The 15,419-nt window shown below is 44.6% G+C and overlaps 1 protein-coding gene and 1 long non-coding RNA gene across 4 annotated transcripts in view; one reads left to right on the top strand and one right to left on the bottom strand.

Annotated features, from left to right (window-relative positions):
• Positions 1-520: 520 nt before the first annotated feature.
• LOC140908661 (uncharacterized) lies at positions 521-13,454 on the bottom strand. The gene is made up of 2 exons (XR_012157947.1): positions 13,103-13,454; positions 521-2,482 (listed from the first exon to the last, which is right to left on the bottom strand). It is a non-coding gene; the product is annotated as an uncharacterized lncRNA (long non-coding RNA).
• The window catches only part of ELOVL5 (ELOVL fatty acid elongase 5), a 57,087-nt gene continuing 54,005 nt past the window's right edge, over positions 12,338-15,419 (top strand). The window contains exon 1 of one of the 3 annotated variants that reach the window (XM_073336261.1): positions 12,338-12,796. Coding sequence is in view for 1 of the 3 variants with exons in the window: in XM_073336260.1 (XP_073192361.1) it covers positions 13,757-13,769 (13 nt within the window). In the remaining 2 variants the exon portion in view is untranslated. Of the gene's footprint in view, positions 12,797-13,332; positions 13,354-13,430; positions 13,770-15,419 lie in introns of those variants that run through there. The other 2 variants (XM_073336262.1, XM_073336260.1) reach the window with 2 other exon arrangements.

The following is a 15,419-nucleotide window of genomic DNA, read 5'->3' as shown; positions in this document are numbered from 1 at the left end:
TTATACTAAATACACAGAGAAACAGGAAGCCTGTTAAAGCCCTTTAAATAATTGAGTCATATGAGAGAAACAAGAACAGTCAAAGATCAAGGACTAGATTGTATAACTTTTATTCCTCTGGCAGGCACCTGCTCACATGAGTAGTACTATTGACTTTTCACCAGCGAAAGTAAAATTTATACTCTTGGGCCCCAGGTGAGCTGTATCATATTTTTAAAAACTACAATTTGGCATGTATAGACACTGACACAATATTCCAGTTGCTAGTTTAATGTATCAGTCTTGCCAGGAAGGAATCAGGTCATGCACCAAAGTCCTGATCCTGCAAACGCTTACACGTGTGCTTAACTTTAAGCACATGTAATCTTGTCAGTGTGACGACTCAAACGGTTAAAGTTAAGCTTGCTTTTAAGTGTTTGCAAGGTCTGGGCCCAAGATCATAGGGGCATAAATTTCTCAGATGTTTAATGAAATAGGCAGGTCTTAACAACAGACTAAATTAAGGCATGAAACCTAGAGCTAGAGCTTGGATAGAAACTTTTAATAAACTGAATAAACAGGAAGTTTGAATAATCAAAAGCTGCAGCCCAAATGCCGTGTCACAGGAACAGAAGAAATGTCAGGTACACATATCTCAAAATACCTTAAAGTGGAAAGATGAGCAAGAGATCTGAAAAACTTGGGATTTCAGTCTTTAAATGTATTTGTAATGAAAGACTGTCCAAGTGGCATCCTAATAAGAAATACAAAGAACCCCAAAATTCAGAAGAGTGTATATTCATGTATTGTCTGAACATATATAGGATAATTAAACTACAGAAGTGTTAAATGAACCAATACAGTGTTATTGTTGATTATTTTTTATTGTGGTGGCCCCCTGGCTGTGCAGCAGCCAAAATTTGGGTCCTGGAAGGGTGGTTTCCCTTTAGGTGAGAAATCAGTGACATGGAGTCATAATGTAATTTATTTACAAAAACGTACACCACCCCTGTTGCCTTGAACAGCAGCAGGAACAAACTATCTGCAACCCTCTTTTTCAGAAACCTCTGATAAGCCACTCTGGCCCCTGTCCTGAAAAGTAACTACCTTTTTGTCTCTACTTCTCTTCAGGGACTCACAGAAACTCCTGCTCACTCACTCCAACTGCTTAAAAACACATAATGTTGCAGCCCCCAACCACTTTTTTCATTTGGAAGTGGAGAACCTTGTTAACTTCACACAGGGAGCTATTGCAGAATACTTATTCTGGTTAATTTCCCCATGTAGAGAAGCCCTTTGTTTTGGAACATCAGTCTTCTCCTACCATTACATAAGATCCAGGAAGGAAAATGAGGCATGCTGCACTAGGATTTTGGAGAGGGAAACAACCCCATCACAACATACTTAGTGGTAAAGTTATATGTATACACAAAAATTGGTACTGGGAAGTTAAGAATAAGGCAAATCTGAAAGCATTTGACAGCTGTTTTTTGTCTGGCTGGTTTTCATTCCTTTTGGTTGTGATTCCTTGTTGGTATTATGTACATGCTATGTCTGGGTTTTTTTTAAAATGAATAAATCAGACCATTTATAAAATGCTTTCCGCCCGACTCTTCCACATTTAATTGTCATGATTCATTGTTTGCTCCAAGCAAAGGTGCTGTCTTGAATCATTTTACTACTGGCCGGGTTACAAGGAAATGCATGGGAACACACAATCACAGATGGAGTCTGACTTTTTTCAGTGTAGCTGCCATTGACTCTAACTGAAGATGAGGGTGCTCAATTGCTTCTGAAAATCAGCACTATTACAGTCTCCAGGAATAAATATCCAAAAGTCAGACAGTGAAAATCTGGAAAAAGTGGGGAAGGATGTCCTTGCAGAAGATTTTTTTATCAGAAAAACAGCATTCTCCTTAGCTGGTGAGTATTCATTGTATTATGGACCTGATCCTATGCCTATTGAAGTCAGTAGCATGGATTTCAGTGGTGCAGGACTGGGCCCTCTACGTCTTCTTTTTGTTTAATTTTTGATCTCCACTCCTGCATCCTTTTTGTGCTTGATTTCTTCCTGAAGTGTTTGTCTCCTAATTAGACTATAAAGACAAGGATCTTGTCTTCACATGTATCTGTAAAATATGTTCACCTATGGTACTGTATAAACATGAATAGTAATAAAATATATAGGCATGTGGTTTCAATTTGTGATGTTTGTTAAAAGTGAATGCTATAACTAATTGCTCCTGGAGAATAAATTAGAGTAGCTGATATTCTCATGGAAATATAGTGTCATAATCATACCTACCCAATTATTCTATACAACGCAGTAGACAAATCCTACTTCAACAACTGTTATAAGTTGGGGAGCTGAAAAAGATGGAGAGGTGCAGCAACCGTTGACTGAATTTCAGAGTCCACCGCTGTAGTGTTGCACCTTGAAATTGTGAGATCTTCCTTCCTTCCTTCCATGGATTGGATTGTGATTAACACTGCAATCCACGCACTATACCCCCAAAAAGAATACAAAGATGTAGTCAAGGATGGGGCTTCCAATCAATAATTCAATGTAATTCAGTTAATACTTCAACTTCAAGTCATTCCCTTGTGCTATTACAATTATAGCACCCAGAAGCTGCTTTCTGCAGTAATTAAAGATATGGTCCCTGTCTGAAAAGCTTAGAATCTAAATTCTGATGTGAAACAACAGTGAGGGGGAATAAACAAATAAAAGACAGAGGAAGAGAGAAGTAGGACAAAGCTTCATGGCCTTTCTGCAGTTGTGCACCTTCTTCAGAGGGTGAGGGAGGGGAGAGTGACAAGCTCCAGGATCCTCTGCCTCAGAGCTGAGGTACCCCTAGAATCCTGGCCCATCCACTGCACCATGAAACAACAGAACAAAACCAGTTCTGCTGCCACGGAAGACACTGTGGTTTATACGAGCCAGGATTTTCCCTGAGAGAGAGAGAGGAGCAGGCTGAGCACAGGCCTGTGAGTTAGAAGCTCCTGAATGCCAGTCCCTGTGAAGATGCAGATACCCTTGCCTAGGCGGTCACTTAACCTCTCTGTGCCATGTTGGTGGATAGAAATGTGGATAGAAAAACTACTGATGACACCTCCTAATCTCAGAGGGGTGGTGGGAGGTTTAGTTTATTCCGTGTAAAGTGCTTTCATGATGATCAGTACTCAGTGTTTTTATCTTCCTTATTTGCCTTTCATCCTTTCTTTTATCTTTATGTCGCTTTTGTCTCTTTCTGGCTCTAGCCACCCCTTCCTTTTTAAAATTCTCCTTCTGCATTTTCTACTGGCTGCCAGCAAGGGCCAGGGGGATGATATCTGATGGAAAGATCCACAGAGCTTGCTGTTTTCTCGGATCAAGGCAATCACAAGGTGGCAGGGCTAACACTGATGCCAAATAAATATGTATGTGCTCCTGAGTGGTTAGGATAAGAAGTGTCAACACTGGGAGGTTTTTAATTACAGTTTCTGTCTGAAATGGGAAGGCAATATAACATGAGAGGAAGATGTACTAGCAGGAATGGGAAATACGAATTTAATTATTTGACCTGGACTTTCGTTGTCTTGAAACTATATATTTTCCTGTTGCTAGGCACCACCTGTTCCTTCTAAATGGTACAGCTGGCTCTGGGAATCCACAGTAAGTTTGATATTTCAACTCAGGTCCAGGTCAATCTAATATTTAGGTGTAATCCAGGCCTTAGAGAGTAATCATTTGCCTACAGCACTGAGTACTGCAATGAGATGTAAAAGAATAAGTGAGAATGAAAATCCCATTACACCCTGTCAGTAAGTCTTCAGTTACTCTTAGGGCAGCAGCTTCTGTGTTAATGTGAATCACAGGAAGTGGGTTAGAAATGTTCAGACAAGGCATGACAGTACATTTTAATGGGTGGGAAATTGGCCACTGATTTCAGTAGGGGCAGGACTGTCCTGACATGAATTACATTGGGATGAGATGGAGAGCAAAAGCACTCTCAAGGAACAGAGTAAATATTAAAGATACAAATGCCAGTAATTAGCTCATCTCTAGGAAAAGAGGGTTAGTTTATTCACAGCTGGTCTTGTGCTGTGGTGTTAAAATAGTCAGAACAAAACTTCAGCCAATCATCTGTTTATAATACCTGCCAAGCAAGAAACATTAAAACAAAAAGAAATTTTAACTTTTTCCACGAGGCTCAAGTAATTATGTAGTTGGACACAGTTGTACAAACAGCATGAAGAGAAGCATTTGTCGTTGGTACAAAAGAAGAAAATACCGTATTCAGTAGAGGGAGTAGATATTGAAATTTAAACCTTATTTAATACAATATTTGATTTAAAGAGATCTGTAATCATATCCCCCTTACCTTGCTGATAAAAAACCTGAAGCTGCCTAAGTAAGCCTGGACAGAAGCCAATGAAACATAAGATTGGGGATTTTGGACTAAATGAGAGAGTGGCAAATAATGAATGGTGATGTCTATGACCTTCTAATCAAATAAAATATAATATTTTAAAACATTTATTTAGCATTTATGTGATCCATTTATATCTAGCAGTGCCTGGGGCTTCAAACTGACATAAAATTGTAGCAGAAAAAATATCTATCAATCCAGCTCCATACCAATGTAGAATTGTTCCTTGAAATATATATTTCCATTTTTTTGTCCCCACTATTTGAAATATCTCCAGGGATGGGGCTTTCACTACTTCTTTAGATTGTTTCATGGTTCTCTTATTGTCAGAGATTTCCACCTAATATTAACAAATTATTACTCTCCGTCCTTGGTATTTATACCCTTAAATATTAGTAGTTATTTATTATGTCCCCCTTAATCCTCATTTAGCCAAGCTGAATAGTACATATTTAAAGAGGGAGTGTGTCTAATGACTACAGCAGTAGCTGGCATGTCATGACTCAAGTTCTGTTTTCATGAAGGACTAGTCGACTTCTCCCCAATTTCCGTAAGTGCTCAGCCCTTCGCATAAACGTTGTGAGAACTCATGTTTATGAAGTACTTTGAGATTCTTGCATGAAAGATGCAAAATGAATGCAAAATATTATTTTAAACTTCCTTAAATCTGTCTGTCCAAGTCCCTGATCACTTTTGTTGCTGGGCTCTGACCTCCTCCTACTTCATCTACATCTTTCTGATAATGAGGTGCCAATAACTTACTGAACACAGCATTCTACCTGCAGTGTCAGTAGATTTCTGCAGAAAGGGGCCATTGTGTCATTAATAAGAGTAACATTTTCAATCATGGTGCAGTTGTGATGCATGTTCCAAACCCCTGACCTATGATGTCATGCCTCAGTATACACAGCCCCAAAATCTGACCTCTGCCTGAGCCTTTGGTTAAAGTATTACTCTTAACACCAAAGCTACATTCCAAATCTGAAAGGCTCTTAAATAATTAAACCACAATCAGTTTGTTTGCTTAATTTTGATTACCGGATAATTCTGAGATTGCATTTCACTTTTAATGACCTTGCCCTCTTTTCCTGATTGATAACAAGGTCTGCTTGGGTACCCTCTAGAGATGTCTGGGTGAGCAGGGAAACAGCTGCTGATAGGCCACTTGCAAACTGTCACACTGCGAACCTGCTAGCAAAAACAAAACCCCCCTTCCGTATCTCCCTCGTTCCCTCCACTAACCAATAATGGTCCCTCCCTCCCTTGAGTGCTAGCAGTTGTGGGAGAAGGAGACAATCAGGCAGCCCATATGCAGACTGGGCCTAATGCAAAGCCAATTGAAGGCAATGGAAAAACTCCAGTTGACTATAGTTTGGGTTCCGAGTCATTTTAGTGCTTTTATACCACAGTGACGGGGCACTTGACAGATATGGAGTTCACACCTTATATATCTGCTATGGAATAGTCCCGTTAGCACCTTCATTCTGCCTCAGAGGGCATTACTGAGCTCCATCTATCTATCATTGGAAGCAGTATCTCTGCTCCCCGGCCTTCTGCTTCTCTCCTTTTTACAGGCAGCTCTGGAGTGATACTTTTATTTTAAAAAATACTAGATTGGGTCTTAATTATTTAAGTATTTTTCAGATTTTAAAAGTTGTTTTGGTGAGAAAGTAACACTTTAAAGAATCATAATTCATCCACAAACCAGAGACACAAATGTGTTAGACAGCAGACTGCTGGGGCCCAGGGAGTGAGTTTATTTAAAGCACATTTTCAAGCCAATTTTAGCTCTACAGGTGTGAACACACCTGTTCCATTCTATAGGCATGCAAAGACAACTTAGCTAAAGTGGAAAAACAGCCCTACTCCTTCTCCCATTAAAATCAATGGCAAAACTCGCACTGACTTCATTAGAAGCAGGACTGGGGCCATAGGCTGAAATGAATATTCCTCCAATGTCTAAAAGAAATGGATTTCAAATTTAAGAGCCTCTTAAGTGGCAACTTGTTTGAAGGGCTGCAGCTGAGATATCTTGAGCTTGATTTATCAGAAGTGCTGAACACACTGAGTTCCAGATGAAGTCAACGAGGGAATGTGAGTACTCAGCCCCTTGGAAATTATGGCCAAGTCTCAAGCCATGCACCCAAAGTCACTGGATGCTTTTAAAAATGTAGGCCTTGGTCTTTCAGACATAATGTGCCTTGTGAATTTAGGGTTCAAGACAAAATCCTTACTCTGACAATGTTCTCTATAGACTCCTTTTAATTTTTCTGTTAATAAAAGAATGCAATCAATGATGCAGGAGCAGGTGATTAGAGACAGAGAGAGAGAGAATGTGTGTGAGTGTACGTGTTTGGAATCTTAAAAGGGAAGATATCACCCATCCCCCTTTTCTCTTCTACACTTCTGCAATCTATTCATCACAATAAAATACTAAATTTGAAATCCGTATTACTTTTAGCAGTTTATTTAATAAAGAGATCTACAGTGATATTCCAGTCCAATACCGAGACATGAACTGGCAGATAAAACTTGGAATCTTACCAACGTGCACTTTATATCATCCATCTAAGAGCCATGATAGACAAAGTATTGCTGAAAACTGGCAGTGAAGGGCATTTTATAATTACAGTACTAATGGAATTACTCCACCAGTTACTAACTTTCCCAGTTTAGATTTTGAAGTAACAAAATTGGAGAAAATAACGTAAGTAAAACTACTTCAGTAAAAATCCTTTTTTAGCAGGTTTTCAAAGTTACAAATTTTTTTTAAAGCTTCTTAACTAGCAATAATCAGAAGATGCAATTGCTATCTCCCTTACCATCCACACAAATCCTAGTTTATGTTTTTTAAATAGTCTGCTGATAGTCAATTTGTAGATTATAGTAATTGTTTGTCAGAGTGATTTAGGACTGAAAAGTTGAGTGTTTTAGGCCTGCCCTATCTAGTGGCAAAACAGTTTAAAGCTGGTTGTGGACAACCAAGGGTAAAACCCCCATACATCCTTTAACTTAGATCTCTACTTTAGATACAGCAATTTTATTTTGTTTTTTATTGGGTTTAAAAATGATTGACCCTTGCCACTCTAGCCAACCAAACTGTGTTATAATCTTGTTTTTCTGCAAAAGTTTAAACCAAACTTGGGGCTTGTTTACAAGTATAATTCTGTGAGTCCATGTAATGGACCATTAGGGAATTGTGACATAGGCTTAAACATGATTCCCTAATGGTTCTACGACATGTTGTCCCAAACAAAAATACTGTGTCAATCCAATCGTCTAACTCAGGTAGTCTCGTGCTTTAGATGGGCCCTTTAAAGTTGTTTTATCTGTGTAGACTCTATGCTAAGGGGACTGAGGAAAACAAGGAAAACCCTTCCTTCCTCCTGGATCTCTTCGTCTGTGCCTCTAACTCAGAGATTTACAAACATTTTAAATAGTGTGGATATGAAATAATATCCATTATCTCCCCCTTCTACTGTAATTTCCATTGATCATTTAATCTCCTAGTCACGACTGCATAAAATCCTCATGACATCTACAGCAATTGCTTCTATACAGTAATGTTAGTCAATAATTTCAAGAGTATTTAAGAGCCAGTAACGTGATCAGCCCGCTCTCCATAGACTACCAGTGATCCACAGACCATAGTTTGAGAATCTCTGGTGTAACCACTGAATAACTTTCCAACTCTGGAGAATGCATTTTCCCCTGCACCCTCCCATATTTTCCATTATTATTTTCTAAATGCTACAGCATACTCTTTACTATGCCCCTGAACTTCGTCACCTTTTTTATGGATTCCTCTCTCCTTCTATTCTACTAAAAACATATGAATTTTCTAAATCACTGTTTCTATCCGTCTTGGGGGTTTCAATCACATCCACCATTGTAATAACTAAGGCCCAAATTCACAAAGGTACTTAGGTGCCTATCTGCCTCTTTAGGCCACATTTAGGTGCCACTGACATTCTCAAAACTGCCACTCAACTGTTGCCTAATCCCATAGGCATCTAAATCTCCTAGGTGCCTATGTTCCTACTGGTCAGCATTTGCAAAGTGTTGACTCCTCCCCACAGCAAACAGGCTGCTTGAAGTGCTAGTACAACCCAATGCCCTGATGGCCCCAAAGGGTGATTCTCAAACTGGAGCGTGGTGGGGATACGCCTACCTTGCCCATGGGGCCCAATCCTGTAGGCATGCTCTGAACACATCAAGGACCTAATACTTGCCACATCCCACAGCAGGAGGGCTGGATGCAGACCACTGATGGGGGAGGGGAGGCAGTATATCATCTGTACAAAAGACAGCCTGAGGCAAGCAGGTCAAGAATTTTTTTGAAAAATGTACACGCATCCTGGTAGTTAGGACAATCACCTAGGATGTGAGAGACTTGGGTTCTTGTCCCTGCTCCAGACTTCTACCCAAGCCTCACATCCCCAATGACTACCCTAACCACTAGGGGTCTCTCTCAGCATCTCCTGGTGGAGCTGTTCTGCTTTGTATAAATATTTATTGAAGCAGGGACTTGAGTCTCCCACACCCTAAGTAAGTGCCCTAACCAGGGATTTTTCATGAGTGTTCATGGCTGAGGAGCCCATCTGGAAGGAGGCATCTATCTCTGGTCTGTCAGTCAGATGGCTAATACCCAGATCAATGGGAGTTAGATCCCTCAATGTCGTTAGAGGATCTGGGCCCTATGCGCTGCTGCTGCTTTGCTCAGCATTTCACTTCCGGCTAGCTTAGGTGACTCCCTGCTCAGCTTGCTGGCTACTGAGAATCCCTTCCTTAGGTGTCTCTCCCCCCATGCTTTGAAAAGGGAGCCTGGGTGCCTCTTTTGCAGCTGAGAATTCTACTAGGGAGCAGTGTACATAGAGATTAGGCATTGCACAAAGTCCCTTTGTGAATCTGGACTTAAGTGCTTCTCAGGTAAATTTGATCCTCAATGAATTTCATGAAGTCTGCTTTTCTCCCTCCCCTGATGAAGTGAAGCTCTTCTTGGGATCTGCAACTTTTTATTTAATTTATCTTAACAAGCAAAGAGACTCACAACTTGCTCATTCAAACACTTCAGGTGAGCTCACTCATACTCACTCAATTTCAGCTGACTGGCTGCAAGATGCCTTCATTTACTTTCATTTGTGAAATTCCTTTTTGAGGCGGGAGAGACACATCAGGTAAATACTGATCTCCATTCTAGACTCTAAGCCAGTCACTATCCCCAAATTTTAATATATTATGTTATTACCAAAGAGATGTCAACATCCACACATTACTATTAGTTAAGGCTACGTTTTAGTCATGGGTATTTTTAATAAAAGTCACGGACAGTTTGTGAGCAGTAAATAAAAATTCATGGCCAGTGACTTGTCCGTGACTTTTACTAAAAGTACCAGTGAATAAAACTTGGGAGGGTGGTCCCTGCTTGAGGGCCCCATGGGTGCTGGAAGAGGGTGGCCCGGCTGCTTGGGAAGGAGTGGGGTGGGCGGCAGCATGTGGCCCAGGACCCCTGCTGATGCTTGGGGGGTCTGGGTGGTGGCACATAGCCTGGGAACCCTGCTGGTGCTGGGCGGTGTTGGTGAGGCCAGCAGGCTCCCTACTTGACTCTGCACCTCCCCATCCCCCAGCAGCAGCAGAGTTTGGGTTTGGGATGCAGAGCATGGAATGGGATGAGGAGGGCTCTGGGTGGCTCCCCAGAAGCGGCGACATCCCCCTCGCTCAGCTGCTAGGTGGAGGAGTGGTGGGCAGGCTGCTCTGCGAGCTGCCTCCACCCAGAGCGCTGGCTTTGCAGCTCCCATTGGCTGAGATCTGCGACAATGGGAGCTGTGGCGGCGGTGCCTGCAGGCGGAGGCTGCGTGCAGAGCTGCCTGGCCACGCCTCCACCTAGGAGTTAAGTGAGGGGGATGTCACCAGTTCCGGTGAGCCCCTCAGGTAAGTGCTGCCCAGAACCCGCCTCACCCCATCCCGTGCCCCAACCCCCTTCCACACCCAAACTCTGCTGCTGGCAGGGAGTGCAGGGGCCTGAGACTGCCCCAGCAGCAGCCGGAGTGCCTGGCGCAGGGGCTGCCTGCGCTGCCCCCTGAGCTGGACGCACTGGCCGCTGCAGAAGTCACAGAGATCACGGAATCCGTAACTTCTGTGACGAACTTGCAGCCTTACTATTAGTTTATGTCACAATTCACCACATTCCTTATCCACCCATATACTCTCCCTTTATTTATTGTCCTTATTTCGTGTGTTAAAGTCTATCTAATTTGGATGGCAAACACCCCCAGGGCAGGGAGCAAGGGAATTTTATTTCTCTATTAAGTACCCTGCACACTGGAGAGAAACCCAAGAATATATTTTAACTATGGATACTGTAACTTTTGTAAACACTCAGATATTCTGGTGAGGAGTTGGATAACTAGAGAGAGAGAAAAAGCGGATAGTTATCTAGAATTGTATTTATTATATGACTCAAAAACCATATTAAACTACTGTAATGTTATTAAGGTTGCACAGTCAAGCACTCAAATGTTAGGAAATGGCAGAATTACATTTGACTATGCAACTTTAATTCAACTCCTTATGCATATGAATGATACACTCTTTAATTATATGATCACATGATATTTCTCCACCGGACCTATGCCTCACTCAGTGCACAGGCTACAGCATTTCAAAGAAAAGGTCTCGCTTATGTTTTTCCCTAATCTCATTCTCAGAAACAGCTGAACTGTTTTGGCTTAAAATTTTCCCCAAAAATTTAGCCTGAGGCAGATACTTGGCATGCAAAATTTCAGTCCAAACTGTTGACGTTCAGCAAAGTTATAAGCAACTAAAAACAGGGTCTTATGAGGTACATCTACAATGCAAGTGAAGGTGTGATTGTAGTGCAGGTCGGCAAACCCTTGCTAGCTTTAATCTAGGCAGCAAGGGTAACAACAGCAGTGTCGATGTGTCAGCAGGGCTAGCGACCAGAGTACAAGTGTTCTTGACACTGGCGGAAAAGGGTCAGGCAACCTAAATAACAGGCTGTTCTAGAAACCCTCTCTGTTTGGCAGTGCTGATGTGATCAGAAAACATCAACAGGCAACACTGAAAGAAGAATGTATAGGATGGTTACTGCCAGGCTGGCCCAAAATCCTACCTTGCCCTACATGTTACCCCTTTGCTCCAGACATCGCCCGAGCAGGATCCCATGGGTGAGAGGTTTTTTGCAGGAGTGGGTGGGTGAAATTCTGTGGCCTGCGTTGTGCAGGAGGTCAGACTAGGTGATCATAATGGTCCCTTCTGACCTTAGTATCTATGAATCATTAACCCTTGTGCAGAGTCCTGAACGCAAGCCACGCGGAGTGCAGCGACCTCCTGCACCATTACAGGCCCGCTCTGCCACCCGCTCTCACTGTAGGGGGTAAGATGTCCAGATGTCCCAATTTTATACAGCCAGTCTTGCTATTCAGGGCCTTTTCTGACACAGGAGCCTATTACCCCCATCCCCTGTCCTGATTCCTCACACTTGCTATCCGGCCACCCTAGCAGGGGGCGGGCAGCGTCTGGGCTGACCCCCGCTGCGAGCTGCCAAGTCAGCGGCCCGCGCTAGCAGCGGGGAGGCGTGGGGGGGAGCCTGGGCAGCACCTCCCGACAACAGCCCCGATTGGCCGCCTCGGCCGCCGGCTGACTGGAGTGATGAGCCGAGAGTTTGGGTTTCCAGCGGCAGAGAGCAGAGAGCTCAGCCCGGACCCGCCCCTCACGCGGGGTGGGGCATGCTCTGAGCAGCCCAGGGGGCCGGCTGGTTGGGAGACATAACGGTCCGGGCCGGGCTGTGCAGCTTTTCTCGGGTGGGGCCTAGAGGGGAAGGGCGCGATGGGGCGCAACCAACCCCCAGCCCCACAACTCACTGACTCCCCCAGCCCCACCGCCCCCGCCTCCTCTGGGGCGGACCTCGCCACCCCAGCCGCTCCTCGGGATCGTGCTTCCCTTGTCCCCGCGCCGCTGCTCCGCCGGATCGCACTTTGCCCACCAGCAGGCGCGTCTCCGCCATTCGCTCCCAGGCTCCGCTGCCACCCAGCCTCGCCCCCTTCTCCCCGCCCCGTCTCTTCCTGTCCCCGTGGGGCTCCCGAGTCCCGAACGTTCCATCGTCCCTGGATTGGCCCTGGCGATCATGACGTCATAGCGCCCCCCTTTCTAGACCGCTTCTCATTTGTCCCCAGCACCATTGTTACGTCACAATCAGCCCACGATTTACTCAGGGGACCGCACTTCCCCTTCTTCCCCCCGCCTTCCTCCGCGCGGCGCCCGGCCCGGCCCTTCCCTCCCCGCCTCTGCAGCGTGACAGCGCCGGCCGGCAGCCGCTACCTCGCCGCCTCCCTCCTCCAGCGCTAGCTGCCGCCGCCCGAAGCTGCTCGCGGAGTGAGGAGAAGGTAAAAGTCCTGCCGGGCAAACTTCCCCAGAGCCTCCGGGCAGGGCGCCTGCCGCCCCTCCAGGCGGCCCGGCAACTTGTGCTGCCCCGCCCGGCCCGCGGAGCGGCGGCTCTCGTGGGGTGGCGGCGGCGAGCTGGGCCCCCGCAGCAGCCTGTGGGAGCCGCGGCTGGTGGTTAGGGTGGGCGCCGCTGACAGACGGTGCGGGCTGGAGGAAGCGGCGGCGGCCGGATGGTGGAGGGAGCCTGGCGCTGTTTCCAGGCAGCGTTCATGCGACCGTGCGGTTGCACGCAGTAAATAAATAAATACCTAAAATAAAAATCAGAACATGAGAGGGCGCGCGGTGCATCCGCCGCGCATCTCTGGGCTGGCCGGCGGGGCGGTGCTGCGTCCAGGCCTGGGGGGGCTGGAGCGTACTGCCGGGAGCTAGCGCTGTTTCCTGTGGGGAAGAGTGGTGGGGAGCAGCCGGAGCTTTTTCGATGGCCGGGAGAGACGCAACAAGTGGTGCCTCTGGTGTGCTGCTGCTTGCGGGAATTTGCCACTCCCATGCTCGTGGCCAGGTACCGCGTCTGCACCGAGAGCTACTTCGGACTCCTCCCCAGCGCCCTGCTCCCGCTAGCTGAGGGGATCGCGACCATTTCCTAGTTCCGGAGGGCAGCCGTGGTCTTGGGGCTGGGTGCCCGGAGTTCTGGCTTTTCGGCTGACTGGCTGCGTGGCCTCTAGTTAGCCCCGGAACCTCCGTGGGTCTTGGGTTTAAATCCCCGCTGTAGCATGGGGGTTAGAACCCGCACCTCCTTCCCAAAGATATAAGGAACGCTTGCAAAACATGCTGAGATCCTCAAACGGACGGAGCTGCGAAAGTGCAAAGTGGTGTATCATGCTGGTGGATAAACTGAACATGCCAGATTGACTATTACTGGGGATTTATTCCTGATCTACAGTATATTGCCATATGAATGGAAAATGTGTTGGTTTGGTAATGTCTGAAGGTTTTTTTATTTTATGGAATGTAATTAAGTGAAAGCAAATGGGGGGGGGGGGGGGGGAGAGCACAGACCTTCCCTTCAAGCTTTTTCTTGAGTACAACCACTCAAGAGTGTGATGCAATTTCTCATTGCCATGACTACTGCATCCTCTTTAACTTCAGCAGCAGCTGACTTTCTCCTTTTGCTTACTTGACGCATAAGTAGAGAAAGAGGGAATATAGAATGGAAAGCAGGGAAGAAGTGTTCCCGGAAGTCAAGGTGTTAATCATAAGGGAATTGTAATCATTTGTAAAATATCCCCAAAGGTGCCCCTGAAAGAGTTAGATAAACTGCTCCTGAGGGAGGGCTAAATCCCATTATGGAGTAAGAAGATTTCTGCGGCGTTTCCCCCTCATGTGATCAAATACCATATGGATTAGTATTCTGATGGAAAGAAACAAATTCCAGATTGAACATGTTCAGTGAATAAGAACAACAGGCAGATTTTGATTTTAAGGAAGCTCCACAGGGCATTAGTATCAGATGAGGAGGAGTTCCGTAGAGGTGACTGGATATGAACAGTATTTTGGCAATCTAAATTTAGAGCTGGTGGGGAATGTTTTGATTAAATGTTTTTCTGCCACAAAATTCCAATTATTCAAAACTGAAACTTTCGGTGGAAATAAATCCATTTCTGTGAGAATTTCATTGGGAAGGTTTCTTCAGTCTAGAATGGAATTTTTGGTCAAAACAAGAGAGACACACTAGATAAGCTCAGTAGTTAGGGCACTCATCTGAGATGTGGGAGACTAGTCCTTGCTCTGAATCAGGCAGAACAGGGACTTACTAAATATTTTTTAGGCCAGACAGCAAATCAGGTAGAGCAGAGATTTGAACGGGGGTCTGCCACATCCTAGGTGACTGCCCTGACCACTGGCTATTCTGTGTATGGGTGTGTAAGAGAGAGATCTTGGTTTTTCATGGAAAAAATTCAAACGGCCTTTATTTCATTCTGTATTAGAATTAAAACAATTTCTGAAACCTGAATTTTTTTGCAAACAGGAAATCTCATTTTCTGGCCAGCCCTAAACTACATATACTTTAAAAAGGGAACAATAAATACAGAATTTTCCCCTTAAATTCATGGGGGGGGGGCGGGGTGGCAAGCCATTATATTCCATTTATGCAAAGCCATAGAGGTATGCAATTCTTTTAAAAATGTGAGAAGACTAGGTATCCTGAATAATTTATTAATCCTTGTGTTACTTAACTAATTTAGATTTTAATCAGGTGAAAGAGGAGACAGGATAGTCTCGATGACTGAAAGGCATTGGTGTTGGGGCATTTTTAAAAAATATAGACATAATGCTTAAGGTATTGTATATTGTATTTTAGGGAGAGGAAAGGTTGTCAGCAAAACTACACATTAAAGCTTTGTGGAAGCCAGCTAACTAGTTCTACTTCTTCTCTAGTTCAGTCCCTCCACCTCCTTCCCTAAACACATTAGTCTTCAGAGCCCCTAATCTGACTTTTAAGTACACCCTACCAGCCTATGTCCATGTTTATATTCTTGAGAGGTTCCATATTGTAGCCAGCGCCCTTTCAACGGTAACTTTGTTGTTGTCAAAAGACACAAGACATATCCTCTCCAGAGGTGAGCA

This window comes from Lepidochelys kempii, chromosome 3 (assembly GCF_965140265.1).
Source record: "Lepidochelys kempii isolate rLepKem1 chromosome 3, rLepKem1.hap2, whole genome shotgun sequence".
NCBI classification, from domain to species: domain Eukaryota; kingdom Metazoa; phylum Chordata; order Testudines; family Cheloniidae; genus Lepidochelys; species Lepidochelys kempii.
This window is presented reverse-complemented; position numbering and strand designations above follow the sequence as displayed.